This window comes from Neoarius graeffei, chromosome 6 (assembly GCF_027579695.1).
Source record: "Neoarius graeffei isolate fNeoGra1 chromosome 6, fNeoGra1.pri, whole genome shotgun sequence".
In the NCBI taxonomy this organism is placed as follows: Eukaryota; Metazoa; Chordata; class Actinopteri; order Siluriformes; family Ariidae; genus Neoarius; species Neoarius graeffei.
The window spans coordinates 24,285,501-24,308,398 of NC_083574.1; the positions used below are offsets into that span (position 1 = coordinate 24,285,501).

The window sequence follows — 22,898 nt, forward strand, 5'->3', positions numbered from 1 at the left end:
GAACATTATTCTTAAATTGTTGCACTGTTTGCCCACGCAATCTTTCACAGAGTGGTGAACCCTCCCCATCTTTACTTCTGAAAGACTCAGCCTCTCTGGGATAGTCTTTTCGTACCCAGTCATGTTATTGACCTGTTGCCAATTAACCAAATTAGGATTTTTTTTTAGCATTACACAACTTTTCCAGTCTTTTGTCACCCCTGTCCCAACTTTCCTGAAACGTGTTGCTGACATCAAATTCAAAATAAGCATATACTTAATAAACAAATAAATAAATAAATAAAATTTCTAGTTTCAACATTTGATATGCTACCTTTGTACTATTTTCAGTGAAATATAGGGGTTCCACGATTTGCACATTTTCACACTCTGTTTTTATTTATGTTTTACACAGTGTCGCAACTTTTTTGGAATTGGGGTTGTACCATGCATGCTTCTGGACTGTCACGCTCCCAGGCTCACCTAATGCTCTGGACTCCACTTCCCACAATCCCACTCACACCTGACACTACCACGTGCACTCAATCCACCAATCCGGAGCCACCAAATCACTGCGCTGATCGAAAATATAAATAGAATGTAGGACATGGCTCTCCCAAGTTCTAATCGTTATCACCTGTACCTTTTTGTTTATGTCTGTATTTATACCCCTCTGTTTGTTTAGTTCTTTGCACAGTATTGATTCCACATTTTTTGTGAGCCTACTGAGCGTTTGTATCTGATTGCATTTCTGTGTATGATCCTTTTTGCCTTCCGGTTTCCTTCTCATTTCGCCTAGCCCTTCTGTTTGTTTGCTCTCTTCTCTCGCTTCCTGGTTTCTCAATCTCCGCCTGTTCCTCGACTCCGATTCTGCCTAGCTCTTGTGTTTATTCTGCCTGTGTTTTCCTGATTTCCGGTTCTTGGACTTTTGCCCGTTTCATGACTACGAATTGTCTAGCCCTCATTACTCTGTTGGATTTCCCGGTATTGACCTGGCCTGGTTATTGTACATTGCCTTCTCTCACTGTGTCTATTAAAACCCTGAGTTTATTCTTAATCCGCGAGCGTCTGGTCTGTCATAGCCGTGTTACATGGACAGAAAAACCTTATTATCCTTATTACTCCAAGCTCACTTTGAAAAATGGACATTCCATGTTGTCCTCTTTAAGTTATCCATGTACAGTTCCAAACTCCTCCTCTTCAGCTTTTAAAACATTGCTTAGGGCTTGGCTCTATTTATTTGATTCTGCTTTCTGTACAAACCCAAATCACTGCGCTGATCGAAAACGTAAATAGAATGTAGGACATCGATCATTGGAGGACCGTCATGGTATAACATGGAAAACATGTTATTGCAGTCTGTTATACAGCAGAATTTGTGAATAGCACTGTGAGCTAACTGGTGTTAACATAAGCCCTAAGTTCCTTAAGAACTTATGTCCTAACTATTTATTCTGTAAATATGTTAATGAGGAATGAAACGGGTACATGGCCTACCAGTTCAGGGTGGTTAGGGAGGCTGCAGTGTTTACAGGCATCTTCAGGTGGCGCTTCCTCCGAGTGCTGTGAATCCAACTCGCTCTTATCATCTCTCTCAGATTTGCTCTCGCATACTGTGTCTCCTCCTACAGCGACTTCAGTTTTGCGACTTTTCGAAGGTTTCGACCAGCGAGCTCGTCTGTGTCGTCGTTTCCCCTGAAATATGCATGAGACGGACCTATTGAACTCTGTAGACATTAAGCATGGTTTTAATCATAAGAAATAGTCTGCATTGACACATGAATAGCTTATTAAACCTTAGCAGATTTGATTAGTCCATCCGAGTTGATTTTCTTGTGAAGGTCCTTCTTGTGAAGCGCTCTCTCCTCTTCCTGATCCATGTGCTCTTCCACCTCCCGTGCTGTAGAAGGCGCTGTGTGTTTCCGCTCCTGAATCTCTGCCAGCTTGGGACTGGGCTTGCAGATTCTGGCTGACCTGCGGAGCTCGGGAGTTCGTCTGTGCAGTGGGATCTTGATCTTCAGACGAATTCCTTCCTTCTGAAGCTCAGAGGACACTTCCTCATCTTCAAGTTTATTCCGATCCTCCCCAGTTTGCAACTTGAGCTTGGCTTTATCAGAGCGCTTTTTTCTGGAACTTTTCAATCCTTTGCTGTCATTTTCTTCTGCTGTTTTAAGACGGTCTGTCATATCACCTGTTCCTCCATCAGGGAGCATTGTCCCTTTAGCCTTCCTGCTTCCAGCAAGCTCTTCTACACTACCCAGCTCTTCCAGCTTCGCTACTGTTTCCTGCTCAGCACTAGACCTAATAACCGACTTCCCATCACTACATTCCTTTTCACCATCTGTTGGTAAAGCTAATAATAACGCAGTTCGCTCCTTCGCATCTGCTCCAAGAGCCTTTACTTTGGCATCACTCTCAGCATGTTCAACTCGAAGCGTCATCTCTTCACTCATGCTCGATAAATGAGTGGGCTGGGAGATACTTGGCTTTCTAACTAGAACCGACTGCCTTATGTTCTCAGTATGCGTCACCTCAGTCTTAAAGCTCTTCAAATCCTGATCTTCATGCAGCCCATTTCTATCCTTTGTGGGATTTCCTGAGCCATCTGGTACAGGAAATGTTTGCTTTCTCTCAATTGGGCCCATAATCACACCAAATCCTACATACTGTTCTTTCTTATTCTGAGATATGACCCTTTCATGGACAGATTCGCTACTTTGTACTTGTGAGTTTTCTATAAGAACTGGAGGTGGTGCTATTTTCTTTTCTCCAGCGTGCTCCATTGCTGCTGGGTTACGTACAATTATGCCACCTACAGAAACACTGCCATTGCTGTTGTTTTTATTGTTTATGTGGCTGTAATGACTGTTGTCATAGCCATCACTTCTTTTCAGCTCCCTCTTTTTCAATGGTATCTTAGCCTGCTGGTCACTTTTCATGGCCCTCTCAAAATCTTCTGACGTTTTCTCTTTCTTGTCCTTATAGGATTCCGTCTTTGCTGGAAGCTCCTGTTTGATGGAGCCAGGTGCCATGACGACCGAGATGGCATTCCAGTGTCGAGGTGAATCCCTCGGCTCGTCCTTGATGAGGCTCTTAATTGTGCTCACTCTGTTGTCTATAACAGGAGCCTGGTCCAATTTAGGTGTTTCAGTGCCAACCACTTTCAGTTTAAGCTCTTCCTTTCCCTCTTGTTCAAGCTTAAGTGGCTCAGCAGATCCTCTTTTTTTAATTTCACAGACTGTCTGACTTTCTTCTTTGGGAGATTTGTCAGAATTTATATTTACAGTGCTCAAGGTGACGGGCTTGCTTTCTTCTTCTGATGCACACTCAACCTTAGCAGCCTTCTTCATGACTTTAAGTTCACCTTAGGGGAAAAATATTTACAACACAGATAAAAATAAATATATAATAAAGTGAAAATGTGACTCATGACAAGAACAGTAATAGCAGCCATACACAAAACAGGATCATAATTATTCAGTAAGTATGGGAACATAGAGTACTGTGTGGTGTGTTATTACCTCCACAGCTTTTCTCGTTTCCTGGGCTGCCAGAAGTACCGTCGTGTCGCTCCTCATCCGTCACTGCTGGTTCCATCTTAGCTTTAAGAAGCTCCAAAATGTCTGCTAACTCATTCCTATTCCTGTTAAGACAAATGACATTGCTCTGCCAATAACTCAGCTTTTAATAAGTGTGCAGAATTAAATACGAATTCGAGGCCTTCAAAGCCTACTGTGAGATATGTCTGTCTTTAAGAAAAACGGCACTATGCTACTGCAGGATTAAACTACAACTAAGAGGAACAGTTGTAACCGAATACAAATTTACAGTTTTGTCCTTATTCCAGATCTGGCTGATGAACCAAGAAATGTCTGAAGTTCACTGTTTATATCTTCAAGTTCTCCACTGGAGCTATGAGGTAGCGCACATGAAATGGACATCAACCTCACCCCTAAAACCTTCTTATACTTATTCAAGTAAGGAAAAATACATCTCCCCCCTCCAATTCTCACCACTTTCTACAGAGGCACTATAGAAAGCATACTGACTTGCTGCATCTCTGTCTGGTCAGGAGCCTGTAGAGGGCCTCTGACTGGAAGTCCCTGCAGAGGGTGGTGAAGACAGCGGAGAAAATCATCGGGACTTCACTTCCTCCAATACAGGATATTGCAGAAAAACACTGCCTGACCAGGGCTCGCAACATCAGCAGAGACACCTCCCACCCCCACTATGGACTGTTCTCGCTGCTGGTTTCTGGAAAGAGGCTATGCAGCCTCCGGAGTAGAACAGCCAGGTTCTACAACAGCTTTTTCCCACATGCCATAAGACTGTTGAACCAAAATAATCCCACCACCACCTAAGCAATATACTTTATATTCAGGCAATACATTTTATATTGTATATAGGACTTTCTACACAGACTTCTTTTATATATTTTCCTCAGGTAATATACAACCCCTGGCAAAAAGTATGGAATCACCAGTCTTGAATGAGCACTCATTCACACGTTTTATTCTGTAGAACAAACTCAGATCACAAACATGATACAATAATAAAGTCATTCCAAAGTGCACCTTCTTGGCCTTCAGAAACACTAAAAGAAATGAAGAAAAAGCATTGTGGAAGTCAGTAAATGTTACTTTTATAGACCAAGCACAGGGAAAAAAATATGGAACTCACTCAATTCTGAGGAAAAAAATATGGAATCATGAAAAACAGACAAACAAAAGAACATTCAAAACACATCACTAGTACTTAGTTGCACCACCTCTGGCTTTTATAATGGCTTGCAGTCTCTTAGGCATGGACTTGATGAGTAATAAACAGTATTCTTCATCAATCTGGTGCCAACTCTCTTTGATTGCAGTTGCCAGATCAGCTTTGCAGGCCGGAGCCTTGTCGTGGACCATTTTTTTCAATTTCCACCACAAGTTTTCTATTGGGTTGAGATCTGGACTATTTGCAGGCCATGACATTGACTGGATGTGTCTTTCACCAAGGAATGCTTTCACAGTTTTTGCTCTATGGCACGATGCATTGTCATCTTGGAAAATTATTTCATCATCCCCAAACATCTTTTCAATTGAAGGGATAAGAAAACTGTCCAAAATGTCAATGTAAACCTGTGCATTTATTGAAGAAGTAACCACAGCCATCTCCCCAGTGCCTTTGCCTGACATGCAGCCCCATATCATCAAGGATTGTGGAAATTTGGATGTTTTCTTCAGGCAGTCCTCTTCATAAATCTCACTGGAACAGCACCAAACAAAAGTTCCAGCATCATCACCTTGTCCAATGCAGATTCGTGATTCATCACTGAAGATAACTTTCATCCAGTCATCCACAGTCCATGATTGCGTCTCCTTAGCCCATTGTAGTCTTGTTCTTTTCTGTTTAGGCGTCAATGATGGTTTTCTTTTAGCTTTCCTATATGAAAATCCCATTTCCTTTAGGCGATTTCTCACGGTTCGGTCACATACTTGTACATTGACTCCAGCTTCCTCCCATTTATGCTTCATTTGTTTTGTTGTACTTTTTCGGTTTTCAAGACATATGGCCTTAAGTTTTTTGTCTTGACGCTTTGATGTCTTCCTTGGTCTACCAGTACGCTTGGCTTTAAAAACCTTCCCATGCTGTTTGTACTTGGTCTATATCTTAGATACAGCTGACTGTGAACAGCCCACATCTTTGGCAACCATGCGTGAAGAGTTACCTTCTTTAAGAAGTTTGACAATCCTCTCTTTTGTTTGAAGAGACATCTCTCTTGTTGGAGCCATGATTCTTGCCAATCCACTTGGTCCAGCAGCCCTCCAAGGTGTGATAACTGCGCTGTTTCTAACTGCAGACTAACGAGCAGATCTAATCTGAGGCAGGTGTCAATTTAGGGAAAGGAAATTGACTGGGTGAGTCCTTATTTTCTACCTGAAAATTGAGTGATTCCATATTTTTTTCCTCAGAATTGAGTGATTCCATATTTTTTTCCCTGTGCTTGGTCTATAAAAGTAACATTTGCTGACTATCACAATGTATTTTCTTCGTTTATTTTAGTGTTTCTGAAGGCCAAGAAGTTGCACTTTGGAATGACTTTATTATTGTATCATGTTTGTGATCTCAGTTTGACAGAATAAAACGTCTGAATGAGTGCTCATCCAAGACTGGTGATTCCATACTTTTTGCCAGGGGTTGTACTTGCTGCTGTTTCGTTCCGCACTACACTGAGCCAAAGCAACGAAATCTCGTTCTGATGTGTATTGTTTGATGCAAATCTGAATGACAATAAAGAAAGTCTAAGTAAATACAACCCCAATTCCAAAAAAGTTGGGACGCTGTGTAAACTGTAAATAAAAACAGAATGCGATAATTTGCAAATCATGGAACCCCTATATTTAATTAAAAATAGTACAAAACAACATATCAAATGTTGAAACTGAGAAATTTTATTGTTTTTTTGAAAAATATATGCTCATTTTGATGTCAGCAACACGTTTCAAAAAAGTTGGGACAGGGGCATGTTTACCACTGTGTTGCATCACCTCTACTTTTAACATTCATTCATTCATTCATTCATTATCTCTAGCCGCTTTATCCTTCTACAGGGTCGCAGGCAAGCTGGAGCCTATCCCAGCTGACTACGGGCGAAAGGCGGGGTACACCCTGGACAAGTCGCCAGGTCATCACAGGGCTGACACATAGACACAGACAACCATTCACACTCACATTCACACCTACGGTCAATTTAGAGTCACCAGTTAACCTAACCTGCATGTCTTTGGACTGTGGGGGAAACCGGAGCACCCGGAGGAAACCCATGCGGACACGGGGAGAACATGCAAACTCCACACAGAAAGGCCCTCGCCGGCCCCGGGGCTTGAACCCAGGACCTTCTTGCTGTGAGGCGACAGCGCTAACCACTACACCACCGTGCCGCCCCTACTTTTAACAACACTCTGCAAATGTTTGGGAACTGAGAAGACCAACTGCTATAGTTTTGAAAGAGAAATGTTGTCCAATTCTTGCCTGATATACAATTTCAGTTGCTCACAACAGTCTGGGGTCTCCTTTGTCGTATTTTGTGCTTCATAATGCACCAAGTGTTTTAAATGGGAGACAGGTCTGGAATGCAAGCAGGCCAGTTTAGCACCTGGACTCTTTTACTACAGAGCCATGCAGTTTTAGTATGTGCAGAAAGCGATTTGACATTGTCTTGCTGAAAGAAAGAAGGCCTTCCTTGAAAAAGATTTTGTCTGGATGGCAGCATATTGCTCTGAAACATGCATCATTCAGCATTAATGATGCCTTCCCAGAAGTACAAGCTACCTATGTCATGTGCACTAATGCGCCCTCATACCATGCTAGCTTTTGAACTGTGCACTGATAACAAAACGAATGGTCCCTCTCCTCTTTAGCCTGGAGGACATGGTGTCCATGATTTCTAAAATGAATTTCTACTTTTGATTCGTCAGACCTTGGGACAATTTTCCACTTCGCCTCAATCCATTGTAAAAGAGCTCAGGCCCAGAGAAGATGGCGGTGTTTCTGGATATTTTTTATATCTGGTTTTAACTTGCATTTGTGGATGCAGTAATGAACTGTTTTCACAGACGATGGTTTTCTGAAGTGTTCCTGAGGCCATACAGTGATTTCCACTACAGACACATGTCTGCTTTTAATGCAGTGTCGCCTGAGGTACAACTCATTTCATTATCTCTAGCCGCTTTATCCTGTTCTACAGGGTCGCAGGCAAGCTGGAGCCTATCCCAGCTGACTACGGGCGAAAGGCGGGGTACACCCTGGATAAGTCGCCAGGTCATCACAGGGCTGACACATAGACACAGACAACCATTCACACTCACACCTATGGTCAATTTAGAGTCGCCAGTTAACCTAACCTGCATGTCTTTGGGGGAAACTGGAGCACCCAGAGGAAACCCAAGCGGACACGGGGAGAACATGAAAACTCCGCACAGAAAGGCCCTCGCCGGCCATGGGGCTCGAACCTGGACCTTCTTGCTGTGAGGCGACAGTGCTAACCACTACACCACCGTGCCGCCCCTAAGGTACATAATATCATATATATTTTAGCATTACACAAGTTTTTCAGTCTTTTGTTGCCCCTGTCCCAATTTTTCTGAAACGTGTTGCTGACATTAAATTCAAAATGAGCATATATTTTTCAGAAAACAATAAAATTTCTCAGTCTCAACATTTGATGATGTCTTTGTAATATTTTCAATGAAATACAGGGTTTCCATGATTTGCAAATCTTCACATTCTGTTTTTATTTATTTACACATTATCCCAACTTTTTTGGAATTGGGGTTGTACTTTTTAAAATGTCAGAGTCAATCTGGACAATATCACTCTCCTGATGTATAAAACTGTAGCATTACCAATAATGATAGAGTGCTTAAGTGCCAGGATTGGGGTTAGTACAGGTATGGATATCTCTTATTTCCGTTTCCTGTATGTCTTTTGGCTATTCAGTGATGAGTAAAGTAACATCTTGAAGTCTCCAGACTGTTGCTTCTTCACCGTTTACCTGACAATACACCTCCATGATGACCCATCCAGATCATCCTGCTCCTCCACATAGAGCCGCACATTTTGGTCTTGATCCAGTTGGAACCAGTAGAGGAGCCCTTCCTTATCTCTGCCAATTGGCTGCAGGCGCATCTGCTCCGGGTCTTCCTCGTTCACTGCCGTCTTAAACTTGAGGTTGTCATCAAACTGGCTTTCACACAAGTACTGTAAAAAATACAAGCAATCAAACACAAGTAATGCAGTGTAGCGAGTAGGGACCTGATACTATTATCGATTGTATACTATTGGTCTGTATGCGGGGCAGTGGTGATGCAGTGATGCAATGGACAGCTCCATAGTTTAATTAATGCCAATGTTGACTTTCATAGGTCCTTCAGTTTCCTCCCACCTCCCAAAAACATACCAGTTAGTGAACTGGCTATGTTAAATTAGGCCTTGGTGCCTAGGGATGGACCAACATCTCACTCGGGTTGTATTCCTACCTCATGCTCAGTATTCCCAGGATCAGGTCCTGAACATTATAAAGTGATGACTGAAAATGAATAAATGATAAGTATGGACATCATAAGTAATTACACAATAATAACTAAACATTTTACGATGTAGATCACTATATTCGTTCAATTACCTTCAGCAACAACTTCATCCAGGTCAGAATCAGGGTGGATACATAGACTATCCTGGGAACACTGGGCATGAGGAGGGATATATACCATGCACACACACATTCACACACTCACTCACACCTAGGGGCAATTTCGACTAGCCAATCCAGGTGTTTTTGGAGGTCGGAGGAAACTGGAGACTCTGGATGAAACCCACACAGACATGGGAACAACAAATCTCCATTCAGAGAGTAACTCAAGTTACTAGGGCTGTGAGGAGGCAACGATCCCCACTGCACCACCATGCTGCCCACTAGATTCACATAAATCAGGATATAATGATCTTGCATTACTACATACACTCTTAGGTTCTCTCAGAATTCTACAACCGTTTTCAAACTTTTTTCCCCCTCACAGTGCTAAATAATTTGAAACTAATGTAAATATTTTGAAGACTGTTCATAGTTGCCAGTTCCTTTCAAAGCAGCACCTTAAGGATATCAGCCTTGCACTCCATTGACATTTCTGGGTATCCTTTCCTCTCCAGCTCCCACGCCCAGGTACTGTTGAACTCCTGACATACCTGTGTTTAAAAAAATATTAAGAGATGAGAAGATTTTGTCCAAGATGAAATCTAGACTGAGAAATCTAGATGTATGGATTTTAACTACACCAGGCAAACATAGTGCTCAATATTTAATTTACCTTAACAAGATACTTCTCCCATCTGTCTGACGTCACAGACTTTCCAAGTTTGCGAAGTAACTTCACATGGAGCTCAATAAGAGGCTGCGGAACTACAAAGTCCCAGAAAAATGATCAATAAATCAATAACACATCAATCATGAATTAGATGAAAATTCATGCATACAGTTGAGTGCAAAAGTTTTTGTACCCTTAAGTCAAAGACATTTAGTGTGGTCCTTTCAAAATAACTTTAAAATATGAATATTTTACTTAGAGTAAGGAGTCCAGAATGTGCTTATGTATTTTTTCTGATAGAAATCCAACTGTGTCATCTATTAGGTAGTCATTTGATGGTTGTAGTATTTCTCCAAGGACACAATCAGTTCTGCCATCATGGGGAAACAACCAGAGAAGCTGTCTCAATAGGTTGGTGGGATAAGGAGTGTAGTAATTTGGTGATATGCAGAATTAAACCATGAGAAATATGTTGAACTGATCAAGCTATACCTGTCTGTCATATTCATCACATCAGAGAAGTTAATATTTCTCATATTTTGTAAAATTGTGTGGTTTGGTGTGGTGCGTCTCTGCTGTAAATGCTTCCATACCCACTAAAATTTTTGTGGATAATTACAGATATTACCTGTTCTGCAGGGAGTCTCTGGCTATTAGTTACTTTTATACATGCAAAGACCTGTATTGCCTGTATTACTGTTAACATGTATGACATGTTACAAGAAAATGTTATAAACACGTTATAAACCACTATTTTAGGATCACCTGACAAAGCTCTGCCATTTTAGTCTGGACATATTACAAATACGAAATTAATATTTGTGTAAACAAATAGTGGAAAGAAAGTTTGCCTAAGAAGTTGTGCGCATGCGCAGAAGAGACGTCCGGCGGCTCTGTCCTGTTAGTCACAATGTTGCTAGCTAAAACTGAATGTAAACATGAGTCTGACTTAAAAGTATCTACATTACACGACAGAAACCAGAAACTGTGCTATGTTCTTCATGCTGTTGGGGGGGGGGGGGGGGGGGGGGGGGGGGGGGGGACACAGCCAGTGATTGTTAATATAAATACTGAGGAAACATTTTGGTCCAGATTTGGATGTAGAGTTAAAAACAGTAGAGCAAGCAGCAACAAACCCAATGGAAAAAAATTCCACCTGACAGTAGCTAGCGGTACTGAGATGCTAGTTAATATTGACCCGAAACAGCATAGAATTAGCCTAAAACACTCTAACGAAGCACATAAAACAAGTGGGGTACATAGTCATACGCAGGGTTTATTCTTACTTAACATCCCAGAATAATGGCTTCTAGCTTGTTACAGACTCACGGTAGATCAAATCCAGAAAACTAGCATGCTAGCCAAGAGCTGTGCTTCTCAGTCCGTTAGCTAGTTACGGTAGTACAGTTTCCTGCTCTAATACACCTGATGTCCGTTCTTTAATAAGTCCTTCGCATTGTTACGACGTGTATTAAATCTGGGGAAATAGCAAATGTGGAGTTAATGATGTGTAAGGCACTGAACTAGAACAGCACCATGATGATGAGGAGGAGGAGGAGGATGGAGAGACCCTCTCTAGTCTATATACCCATCCACAACGTCGCAGTAAAATGTCCTTTTCCCCCCTCACCTGATGATGTATCCTGCAAGTATCCCTCCATCTGCGGGAAAGTCATTTCAGGCAGATCCAGAGCAGCACCGTATCGCTCTAAAAACGAGCAAACGACGGCAAAGCTCGGACATAAACCTGGAGGAAGACCCGCTAGAGCTACCGGAGCAGCCATTTTCCCTACCCGGGTTACAGTATAGAGTGAGATTAAAGCCAGGGAGGACCGAGGCCTGCCCACAATTCACCGCGACGGGGAAAACATCATTACCAGATCGCGTTGTGGATCACTCGGTGATTACAACTTTCAGAAAATGCGTCATGCATAAACCGATTTGGTGATGTAAAGTGTTGTGGCTACCAATAAATCCAGCAATCAAGACAGCACAGGCAACCTTGTTTCAATGCTGCGCCGTTGAAATACCCAAAATCCCATTATAATGTTTCTGTATTTATCATTTAACAGTATTAATGATCAATAATTATTAGTCTCGTGAACCCTTGATGACTAGGAAAAGGATGGAAACCATGCCGTCTCCAAGTAGGCGTTACCTTTCGCCCACCGGTATTTTAATAAACCCTGCCTTCCTGCGCTGCGACCGGCTCGCTGTGAATCTGTCCAATCCACGGGCTGCCTGTCTCATGAGCAATAGCCAATAGAATACATAGGTGTGTCCCTACGTCAACGCCGGTACCGGAAGTAAATTTCCAAAGCGATGAATGAGCGACTGAGAGCTACCGTTACGAAGACGGATTCATTGCATAAAACGGAATGTTCCTGAATTTTCTATGATAGGAAAAAAAACATACTAAGATGACTAAATGAATAGTAATATATTTATAGACATAATTATAAGGTCGGAAAATGTAAAGATCTAAAATATGTAGTCTTTTGTATGCGTACTACAAGTCCCTTAAAGCAACACGAGCGTCGTGAGACGGATTGTAACATCCGGGCACTTTGACTGTACGCTGTAGTTAGCTAGTTTTTCAAAGGCACGATTACTCAAAGATTTCACCTCTTCCAAAATAGTAATATATTTATAGACATTATTATATCACTATAGTATAGCAATATACTATATACAACGTATTTATTTAAGCACCATCATGGGTTTCTAGGAAAAACGAGCCACGCAAGTTGTTTGCTAGCCACTAAAGGCAATTGGGCCGGTCAAGTACCACCTGATTGGATACCGATCATGACGCAACCAATGGGGCGTGTTAGGCAGTCACGGCCATATTTTTATTATAGTTCAGCGACGGTAAAACTATATATCTAAAGTGAGAGTTTGAGTCTATCAAGAAAGCAGAACCGCCATATACTGGGGTAAGTAAAGTCTTTATTTGCATGAAGTTAGTCTGTTGTACTAATCGTAAAATCCCCCCTTTAGTGACATCAACTGTCAATTATTCAGTTAAAGGAGAGAGCAGTCATGTCATCCCCAGAAATTGCATCTCTATCCTGGGGCCATATAAAGGTCAAAGGTTGTGCTTCTTCCTACAAAGATTGCAAGGTGTGGCCAGGTGGCAGTCGAGAATGGGACTGGAGAGAGACTGGGACAGATGTGAGTGCCAATACACTTCATGGAGCAACTAACTGATATTAAATCAAATCAAATCAAGTTTATTTGTATAGCGCTTTTAACAATAAATATTGTCGCAAAGCAGCTTTACAGAATTTGAACGACTTAAAACATGAGCTAATTTTATCCCTAATTTATCCCCAATGAGCAAGCCTGAATATTACACTTCTTCCCCTTACTTACGTTAAACAGACACTTGCCTCTATCAGCACTGACGCATTTCAATTTCAAAATACGAAAACCCCTCGTGATCCCACATCTTGGGATTTTATTTTTTAGGGGCAATATTTTTGAGTTAAATTTTCCCCCACTTGCTGGCTCACAAACTAATGCCAACAAGGGATAGGGCAGAAGAAAGCTACAACTAGAGAAACAAACAAAAGTAAATAAATATATAGCAGTCAAGATTAATGTAGATTAATGTCCCCAAAGCTGTATAATCCGTTAACATAATGCACGTTGGATGTTGTAATGAATTCTAAATGCTAAGTGATAAAATGCTTTGTGACAAAAAATATGAAACAATATTAAAAACTAGTTGTATATGTAATCATAAGGTTCCGTCAGCTCTTCCCACTTGATTTCTGTACAAGTCACAATCTACTGCATGTTCTTAAAAGTGAGCCTTTCACTTCGGTAGTAATTAAATTTCAGAATACCACAGGAACAGGAAGGCACCATTTTTAAATGCCATGTGTGTCTCAGCATCATCCAGGTGTCCAGCCAGCCGACCTGGAGGAAATCTTGAGAAAAGGAGTTCAGACGCTGGTTATAGGAAGAGGAATGAGTGAAGCATTACAGGTGATTTCAACGATCAGTCTTAAAATATAACCAGACAAACAAGAAGAGATTAATATGCGCCTCCATCTCCCTCCCCCCAAACACCTGGATGGTTTGAGAGTAAACTGGATTAACGGTTATGATCTTGCTGCCACAGGTGCCTCCCACTACAGTGGAACATGTAAAGAAACAGGGCGTGGATGTAAAGGTACTGCAGACTGAGAAGGCTGTGAGAGAGTACAACATCCTTGCAGGACAGGGGGCTAAAGTGGGAGGAGTTTTCCATTCCACCTGCTGAAGATACCGAGCGTCTCAGCCGCGTGTTAAAAAATCTAAAAGCAACGCCTAAACCTTTTGTTATTTAATTTTCATGAAAAGGCTGTTCAAATATTTTAATTCTTTAATAAAATTACAGTATTTACAACTCACAAAAGACAAGGATTTATGATGTAAAAACTACAGATCAATATTTTCTGCCAAAATAAAATCAACGTTAAGGAAAACAGCTGTTGATTCATTTGTTGGCGTCAGGTTCAGCTCAGTCCTCAATTCCTTTCCAACAGATCTGTCTCAAAGTCCAAGGTCAGCGCCGAGCAGGTTTTGGCATGATGAAGACCTTGACAGGCTTGCTGAGGTTGATGGTGCCCTCGATTGAGCTTTCAGTTGTTGGCAGGCCTTCTGTGCTCTCATCCCAGGCTGGTTTGGGGACAGCCAGTTTACTGCTGTAGGCCAGGAGCAACCGCACGTCGATCTGAGATGGCTCTGGGAGAGTGATGAGAATAACCGAAAGCAAGAAGAAGGAAATTACTTTACGAAAATTACTTCATTCATCTTCAGTAGCTGCTTTATCCTGGTCAGGGTTGCAGTGGGTCCAGAGTGTATTGCATTAACACTGGGTGCAAGGTGGGATAATTCCTACCATTCTATCACAGGGAACCATACAAACACATTCACACCTGTGGGCAATTTAGAGTAACCAACCCATTTTCCTGCATGTTTTTGGACACTGGGAGGAAACCGGAGAACCTGGAGGAAGCCCATATGAACACAGAGCACATGCACAACTCCACACAGACCTGAGTCAGGAACAAATCAGGGACTCTGCAGCTGTGAGATGGCTGTGCTACCAATAAACATGCTGCACCTCTAAGGAAATTACTTAAGCAAATACATAAAATGCGTGCATGATGTTACAATTATGTATAAACTATGTAGCAGATAGATTATCGCGTACTGGGATGTCAGGACATCATACTAAGTCAGAAAGGGACACACTACTAACCCGAAGGAGTACAGTGTACAATTAAAACCTTGTTCGCTAAGTGGTTAGCACGGTTGCCTCACAGCAAGAAGGTTCTGGGTTCGAACCCAGTGGCCGGCAAGGGCCTTTCTGTGTGGAGTTTGCATGTTCTCCCTGTGTCTGCGTGGGTTTCCTCCGGGTGCTCTGGTTTCCCCCACAGTCCAAAGACATGCAGTTAGGTTAACGTGGGGCAGCCTTGGGCTGAAGTGCCCTTGAGCAAGGTACTTAACCCCTGACTGATCCCCAGGCGCTCTAGTGTGGCTGCCCACTGCTCTGGGCGTGTGCGCGCGTGTGTTCACTGCTTCAAATACAGAGGATGAATTTCACTGTGCTTGAAGTGTGCATATGACAAATAAAGGTTCTTCTTCTAAAAGGCTTTTTTTCGGTAGAAATATTTCACCACACACACTGTGTATTAGAGAAATGGCTTGACTCCCACATATTCAAAACGATTCTAGCAAGAACCACATTCTCCGGCCTAGATACAATTCTATTTATATCAGTGTGGCTGCTAGGATTTCATTCCCTATGCTCTAATAATCTCACAGCAGAAAAGGATTTATCTCTTTCTTTTAGAAAAAACACGCTCATGAAACCCCTGAGGACAAAAAAAGTATGCATGTATTAATTTTGTCTACGTTAACTCTCTCTTAATTCTCTATTAAGTTCAAAACAGAAGTTTGCTGCCTTTTTGTCTTACTGCCGTAATAGACAGGTGTCTCATAAAGCAGGACCTTCGACTGAAGGTATCGTCTAAATACGTTTGTTTCGAATGACCTTTCAGGATAGCATTTATGTGACATCAGCACACTGTGTAACTAAACCAAAAAGCTAGCTAGCAGGCTAACAGATACCTCACAAATCATATCAAACAAGTTAATTTGGTTACAGTCATGGGGCTTATAAGATAGAATAATGTTTTTTTCTTGGTAACATTTCATAAATCTAACTGAAAAAGTTTATATTAGTATATGAAATTACTCTTCTGTGAAGTTCGGTCCACCATCCCCCCCCCCCCCCCCCCCGTTTCTTGAGGGAGCTGCCGCACAGATTTATGGGTAAAAGGCAGCACTTAGCTGCATACATCTATGTTGCCTTCAACTGGGGGAAGTTTGAAGGCATCTTAGAAGACAAGAAACGAGAATTTGATCAGTTTTGAATGGTCCTTGATGCCTTGCTGTCTTGTGAGACATCCTCCTGAGGCAGCATTTTCCCTGTTTCGAACGCACCCAATATCCAACAATCATGACTAAATTCCAGGAAATTACTCAAGCTGTAGAAATGAACAAATGGAAATAATCTCACCTGTCCAGGCTGAATGGGACAGATACACCTGAGTGAGAAGTCGCATCCTTCCTGGTCCTGGTGTCCTAAAATCTCCAGGTTTAGGATGAATTATGTGCGACTGTCCATCTGGGTAGAGTATCTGTAGAAGGAAGGAGAAAAGGAGAAAGACTATTTACTACAGGACATAAAACACAATTTTATATCTCATGCCCCTAAAATGCTGACTCAACAACAAAAGAACCCTTACCTGCACTTTAACTGTAGCTTGTGGGTCTTGCACATGTTCCAGAGTAGCATCAAGGTCTAATGCCAGTACTAAGCCAGAGGTAAACCGCAGTGGGTTGTCTGACTCTCCCGTTGGCTCAATAATTGTAGCTGAAGCTCTGTGGATCTGGAAAACCCCAAACAATAGTTTTAAGTGGGGTTTACATTAGACCATATCAGCGGATCATCAGATTAACGTTTTTAAAACGATTAGCGTGCACACAGCAACGCCAATACACGATTCGCGTGCACACAGCAACGCCAATACACGGATACGCTCGGCTCCGCAGGCATCCTGTGCTCCAAATCACTCCACCCTGAACAGCGAGTGCCCTCTGGAGGGTGCGCACTCCGGCCCTGCGCAGCTCACAGAGCGCGCGAGTGAAGCGCACGAGCAGTGATTCGGGACTGAGCCGCTGTGTGTGTGATCCTAGTGCATATCGGGTATGCGCGCCACTTACCACTTGCAAGTGGAAGGATGGCAAGCCTAAAGACAATCATAACTACACAATGGGCAGTATTTGCATCAGTATTTGCAGTATTTTCATACGTTTATACTCTTTAATGAAACACCTTTCATTAAAGAGTATAAAAGTATGAAAATACTGCAAATACTGATGCAAATACTGCCCATTGTGTAGTTATGATTGTCTTTAGGCTTGCGGAAGTCCGCGCCGTTTTTCAGCAGTCGCGTCACATGACCAACGCCAGCGAATCAGGAAGGTGGATGTCACAGTGACGTTGTCCAATGACAACGCCAGCTAGAGCTCAGCACAGCGTATCCGCGTATTCTCAATGTTTACACAGCACCGGACCAGACATGATCTGGATTGAATACGTGGACCCTGGCGGATTCCCGTTTCCCGGCGTTTTAATGTAAACGGACAGTGCATCCGCGAAGAAAACGAGACAGATACGGTCTAATGTAAACTTGGCCTTAGAAACACATTGTAGAAAATAAATATTTGCTGCAACAATTTTTCTTCTAAACAAACACTTTGATGTGAATGAACAGACCTGCTCGGGGAGTTTGAGGTGAGTGAATCTGCTCTGTCTCAGAGTGGTCTGGAGGATCTTCACTAAGTCCAGTGGTTTGCAGGCTACGAGTCTGGGCATCAGTTCTAGAAGCTTCTCCACAAAACTGTCCTGAAGGTGGGGCAGCTCGGTCATGAAGAGCCTGTGCAAAAGAAGGCTGTTTAGATTTGATGGAATGGCAAACAGAAATATCGGGGTGTGCTGTTAAGCATCGTAAGGTGATTAAGAAAGTTGACTATTTTCTAAGTTTGTCACATTTAAACGTCGTGCACCATCCATGAGATTTACTTCATTCTTATTATCAATGATGTTACACCAGCTATAAAGAGGCTCTCTGTTTTTCCTCTCTCAAAGTTAAGAAGACTAACTTCTTCCTCTGTTCTCAAGACTCCAGTGGCAGAAAACCTTCTGACCGTTACAAAGAGCTGACACTGGAGAATCCTTCCACAAATTTTAAACGAATATCTCCTTACAGAAAACTTCACCTTATCAATGGCTGTATCTTTTTCTTTGTTAAATTATTTTTTATATCTGTTTATTATTATTAATAAAACATTATTTTTTATATCTGTTTATTATTAAACTTGGAGTATGTGGAGCATCCACCATACAAGTCCCTGTGAATAAGCTGTTACTATAGACATTATAACAAGAACATTTAATATAAACCTGTGATCTGCCTTTCAGTCAGAACGACTGCCACAGCTGCTGTTTGGGAAAATTAATCTCCAACATTTGAGCAAATTCATACTCATAATTACTACTGTTAACACAGTGACATTCATTGAGCTGCCAGTCCCACCTGTTCACCTAACTTGTTGCTTCACTCATTGGCCATTTTATTATCTGTGGTCATCATACAAGTGGATTTTATAGGTATACAACAAATAGTGACTGTTGCCATGTACAATTTATTCACACCCTACCTCACCAGTCAGTGCTGAGTTCACAGAGAGTGAATCTGCAGCACAGCTGTGACACTTCATTTCACTGTTATGTATCATACCTCTGAAAGGACTCCACTTCCTGGAGGAACTTCTCACACAGTCCAAGAAGTGGTTCAGCCCTGTTAAAGAAAAGCGGGCCAGTATGATTCCATGGTTACATTCAATTTTTATTTTTGAACACTGACAATACAGCTGCATTGATTACACCCTGTTGTGGCTCTGCAAAAGTTAGGAGGTGATGGTGACTGAACCAGTCCATTGGGCTCCAAATCAGTGAAGTAACAATGTTCCTTGGCACCGTGCTTCTTTCCCCCAATGTAGAAGTACGTATCGGACTGTTTTTTTGTTTGTTTTTTTTAATCCCAATCCTGCCCACAATGTTTTCTAATTAACTTAACTGGTTCCCAAAATGTAATTCAAACCATAGTGTCCCTGACCAGAACAAAGCATTTCCTGAAGATGGATGAATGCTGTAAACAAGTTCAATATGTGTAGACTTTCAATTCCAGTCAAGAGAAAGTGGTCTCTTGAGCCTCAAAACTAATTGTTTAAAATCAAAATGTTTGCACAATGCTAAATTATGAAGCACTGAATCACATTGAACTGTGGCTGCTTTAAACATACCTTTCATGTACAAGATTGCAGATTACACAAAGATTTACAGTACTGTACAAAAGTCTTAGGCACATATAAAGAAATGTTGTAGATCAAAAATTGATTAAAAATAATGAAATGACATGTTTCAACATTAAAAAAATACAATAAACAGCAGTAAGCCATAATAAATGAAAAAAAGTCAATATTTCGTGTGAGATGACCCTTTTTTAAAGCATTAAAATAGTAGTCTCAGGTAAAAAGAGTGCAGTTTTATAAGGAAATGAGCTGTAGGTTTTACTGAGCATCTTGCAGAACCAGCCACAGTTCTTCTGGACACTTTGTCACATTTGCTTCTTAATTTTGCAGCAAAATCCAGTAGCCTTCATTATGTTTTCTTTTTAATCTGAAAAAATCTGGTATCTTATGTAATATGCTGCTCAGATACAAACTTTTTTTTCCCTGTAGCATTTAATTTTGTGATGGAAAATAAATGTTTGGAATTCTAAAATGCTTTTGTACTGATTTGATAATGAAGAAGTCATAAAATAGAAATCTATAACAAAGTTTGTTTGTTATTTATTAATAAATGACAGATAGATAGATAGATAGATAGATAGATAGATAGATAGATAGATAGATAGATGCCTCAGACTTTTATACAATGTAAAATATATGTGCAATCATTTGATATTGTCTTAGGAGTGTTATACATTCCTTCCTGATAGTCAAGTGTGTGTTAACAGTGCTGACCCTTGTTTGGTGCGGGCAGTAAGAACGAGTTGTAGTGCCTTGGCTTGCAGTCGCACATTATGAATAGTTGCCACCTGACGTGTCTCCAGTCCACTGTACAAGAATTCCAGCTTATATGTCTCTTCCAGAATCTAATATGCGCGCGTGCACACGTGCACGCACGCACATACACACACACACACATATTCAATATTCACAGAGGACAAACAAATCTATACCAACATAAGAGAAAATATATTTATATTTTTATATTACATTTAAGTTTATATTCAGCTTCATTTTGTTTTATTTGATGATTTCAGGCAGGTAAGGGTGAAAAATCTGAATATACAGTAATCATCTACTGGTACATTAAATTTGGCTATATTAAACATTTTATTGTTCTTTGCAGTGCGTGCACATGTGTGTTGGTACCTGTTGTGCAGCAGTTGATGCCATAGCATTCTGCTTCAGACACAGAGGCACAGCCATGTTCCACAGTTTCTCTTGTAGAGCCTGATGTGTAAAAATGAAATTACCATACAGTTTTCTCAAATCTTCCAAATGCATTGGTATCATCACTGAAAATGACCAAGCTCTTTTGTAGGACTTTTACTTACACGGAGTTCAAGGTATAAGGGAAAAGACAGCGCAAGTAAAAATATAAAATCCAAAAGAGATGAAACAAACAAACAAAAAGATTAAAATATTTTTATCAGGTACAGAATTCCAGAGCTTAGGGCTGTACTAACTTAATGCTTAACCCACCTTCATAAGTAGAAGCTGACAGCACAGGTATGTTGCGCAAAAATCTGCAGTTCCAGCCAGCTCCGTCTGCAGCATCCCAAGCCTCTGCAGGTCTCTGTGTGAGGAAGAGATGGGATAAACAAAAGCGAACGCTAAATCAAAACAGCCACAGGTGACTGACCAAGTATTAAGCTGTGTTTCAGACCTGATGGTAAAGTCAAGCAGGTCCTGAGCTCCAGGTGAATCTAGGTTATGCAGGATGTTGACTCGAGCCAGGCTCTCCTGGAGAAACTGCTGCGCTGACTCCAGGCTGCAAGACTCCATTCTTGAGGAGTCCAAGCCCAGAGCTGCCATCTGCTTCCTGCCTGGTAACTGAAAGTGGAGGCAAGATCACATCAAAGAGAAAGACAATGGCTGTGTCCGAAATCACTCACTCACTACTCCTTACTCACTACATAGGGAATCCTATATAGTGAGCTCATTGGTAAAATGAAAAAAAAACAAACACTTTTGGACATTACTCCACTGTGCCGATATTTACATTATTACTGTCATACAATTAAAACATGCCAGATCAGTTGGCTGGTGGGTTTTCAAAATACACATTTGATACATATTATACTGAGCGTATTTCCAACGTTAATAAATACAAAGTACTTTGTGTCTGCTGCATCTTTCAGTTCTTTTAAATCAAGGCTGAATATTTTCTTCTTTGCTGCTGCCTTTTATTAAATAAAATGAGGCTTTTGATTAATTCCTCATTAACTTTTATTCTTGTATTTATCTGCTTATTCTATTTATTTTTTCTGTTCTCTTACTATTTTAATTGTACTTGAATGTCGGTTTATAACGCGTTTCTTCCTCCATCCATTCACCCCAACACACTCCCCCCCCTTCAGCGTGACTGCAGTGCATGATGGTATATATTGCTTGACCATCGGTTGTACAGTACTTTTCACAGTGCATTGTGGGATACTATGAGTCCACTATATAGGGTGTAATAATTCTCACTATACATTTGGACAGCACTACAAAATGGCGAACTCACGATATAGCGAGTGATTTTGGACACAGTGAATGACATGATAATAGGAATATAATGATGCCTTAATGGAAATTATTTTTTAAAAATTGTCAAAATCTTACCCTGAGCTGAGGCACCAGGTGTGATAGGCTGTCACGCAGGTAGGCATAGTGCCGGAACGTGTGGTCTGAGAACAGGGCTGGCATGGTGGGACAAGACTTCGCTGCATTAAACACCAGCACTAAAACAGCAATGTCTGATGAAACTCACATCAGGAAAAATCACTATGAAAAGGTTATGAATTATGTTTTGCTTCAATGTATTTTATTGAACCCATAATTAAACCCATTCTGGCATAGAATAGAATGTACTCAGAAATGAGATGTACTACAAAGTAGTAGGGCTGTAACGATACACCCAACTCACGATTCGATTCGTATCGCGATTTTTGACCCACGATTCGATACGCCCACGATTTTTTTAAAAATGTTTTTTTAAAGTAGTAAATTTGACTTATTAACATTTACTTACTTACATTAACTATTTAATAACAAATAATTCAGACCACTGCAGAATGAGTAATATGTATGCAAAAATGAACAAATGTATATCCAAAGATTGTTTTATTTCTCAAAATAATACTGTTGAGCCGGAAGCTCTGGTTTTTTCGGTTCTGAAAAAGTCATTTTTCCAAATCGTGTAAATCCGTTAAGATTTTTTTTTGGGGGGGAGGGGGGGTGGCTCTCTCACTGTCTCACTCTCATAGGGCCAATGATTTTCTGTGATCGCGGAAAACAGATGGAAATTACGGAATTTTTATGGTGAAGCATTGCTCACGTGTCAAAATGTAACTGCCGCAGAAGGCTTCCGCCCAAGCAGACATGCCTTCAGTGTTGCCAGATATTGCTAACATTTTCCACCCCAAAATATGTTCAAAACCAGCCAAAAAGCACCTAAACCTGCCCAATCTGGCAACACTGCATGCCTTTCCGGTCAAGTGATTGTGATTGGCTTGTGGCACACCTAGCCAGCCAATGAGCTGCTTGTTTACAGATTCGCTCCCCGCGTCGCAACCAGAATGGCGACCGCTTAAAAGAAATGAATGCTCTGCCAGTGGCGAGTGTGGACGTTGCGTGACTCGCAGAAGATTGTCGCAGGTCGGCGAAAAA

At 41.3% G+C, this 22,898-nt stretch overlaps 3 protein-coding genes across 6 annotated transcripts in view; 1 reads left to right on the top strand and 2 right to left on the bottom strand.

The window, feature by feature from the left end:
* The window catches only part of rsf1a (remodeling and spacing factor 1a), a 112,603-nt gene extending 100,687 nt beyond the window's left edge, over positions 1 to 11,916 (bottom strand). For 2 of the 3 annotated variants that reach the window (XM_060923473.1, XM_060923472.1), the window contains exons 1-7: positions 11,458 to 11,916; positions 9,831 to 9,922; positions 9,616 to 9,708; positions 8,519 to 8,724; positions 3,501 to 3,622; positions 1,776 to 3,343; positions 1,477 to 1,674 (exon numbers count right to left, since the gene is read on the bottom strand). In XM_060923473.1, coding sequence (XP_060779456.1) covers positions 1,477 to 1,674; positions 1,776 to 3,343; positions 3,501 to 3,622; positions 8,519 to 8,724; positions 9,616 to 9,708; positions 9,831 to 9,922; positions 11,458 to 11,611 — 2,433 coding nt within the window. In that variant the 5' untranslated portion in view covers positions 11,612 to 11,916. Of the gene's footprint in view, positions 1 to 1,476; positions 1,675 to 1,775; positions 3,344 to 3,500; positions 3,623 to 4,028; positions 4,482 to 8,518; positions 8,725 to 9,615; positions 9,709 to 9,830; positions 9,923 to 11,457 lie in introns of those variants that run through there. The other variant, XM_060923474.1, reaches the window with a different exon arrangement.
* A 634-nt stretch (positions 11,917 to 12,550) lies between these two features.
* On the top strand, positions 12,551 to 14,302 carry aamdc (adipogenesis associated, Mth938 domain containing). Of its 2 annotated transcripts, none has more exons than XM_060923477.1 (4): positions 12,551 to 12,763; positions 12,828 to 13,001; positions 13,725 to 13,820; positions 13,957 to 14,302. In XM_060923477.1, exons 2-4 carry the CDS (start codon positions 12,870 to 12,872, stop codon positions 14,095 to 14,097), a joined length of 369 nt encoding a protein of 122 aa, XP_060779460.1. In that variant the 5' UTR covers positions 12,551 to 12,763; positions 12,828 to 12,869; the 3' UTR covers positions 14,098 to 14,302. The 2 variants fall into 2 exon arrangements, with proteins under 2 accessions (XP_060779460.1, XP_060779459.1); XM_060923476.1 differs by having other exon boundaries at positions 12,558 to 12,763; positions 12,852 to 13,001.
* Positions 14,182 to 22,898, bottom strand: part of ints4 (integrator complex subunit 4) — an 82,191-nt gene continuing 73,474 nt past the window's right edge. The window contains exons 14-23 of the mRNA XM_060923475.1: positions 21,852 to 21,985; positions 20,911 to 21,077; positions 20,727 to 20,820; positions 20,394 to 20,474; positions 19,980 to 20,110; positions 18,692 to 18,751; positions 17,668 to 17,827; positions 16,634 to 16,777; positions 16,405 to 16,525; positions 14,182 to 14,561 (exon numbers count right to left, since the gene is read on the bottom strand). Coding sequence (XP_060779458.1) covers positions 14,383 to 14,561; positions 16,405 to 16,525; positions 16,634 to 16,777; positions 17,668 to 17,827; positions 18,692 to 18,751; positions 19,980 to 20,110; positions 20,394 to 20,474; positions 20,727 to 20,820; positions 20,911 to 21,077; positions 21,852 to 21,985 — 1,271 coding nt within the window. The 3' untranslated portion in view covers positions 14,182 to 14,382. The remainder of the gene's footprint in view (positions 14,562 to 16,404; positions 16,526 to 16,633; positions 16,778 to 17,667; positions 17,828 to 18,691; positions 18,752 to 19,979; positions 20,111 to 20,393; positions 20,475 to 20,726; positions 20,821 to 20,910; positions 21,078 to 21,851; positions 21,986 to 22,898) is intronic.

Coding starts and splice junctions, on each gene's coding strand:
- aamdc (XM_060923477.1), top strand. CDS start 12,870: ATGTCATCCCCAGAAATTGCATCTCTATCCTGGGGCCATATAAAGGTC. Junction 13,002..13,724: donor GGAGAGAGACTGGGACAGAT/GTGAGTGCCAAT, acceptor TGTGTGTCTCAG/CATCATCCAGGTGTCCAGCC. Junction 13,821..13,956: donor GAATGAGTGAAGCATTACAG/GTGATTTCAACG, acceptor TTGCTGCCACAG/GTGCCTCCCACTACAGTGGA.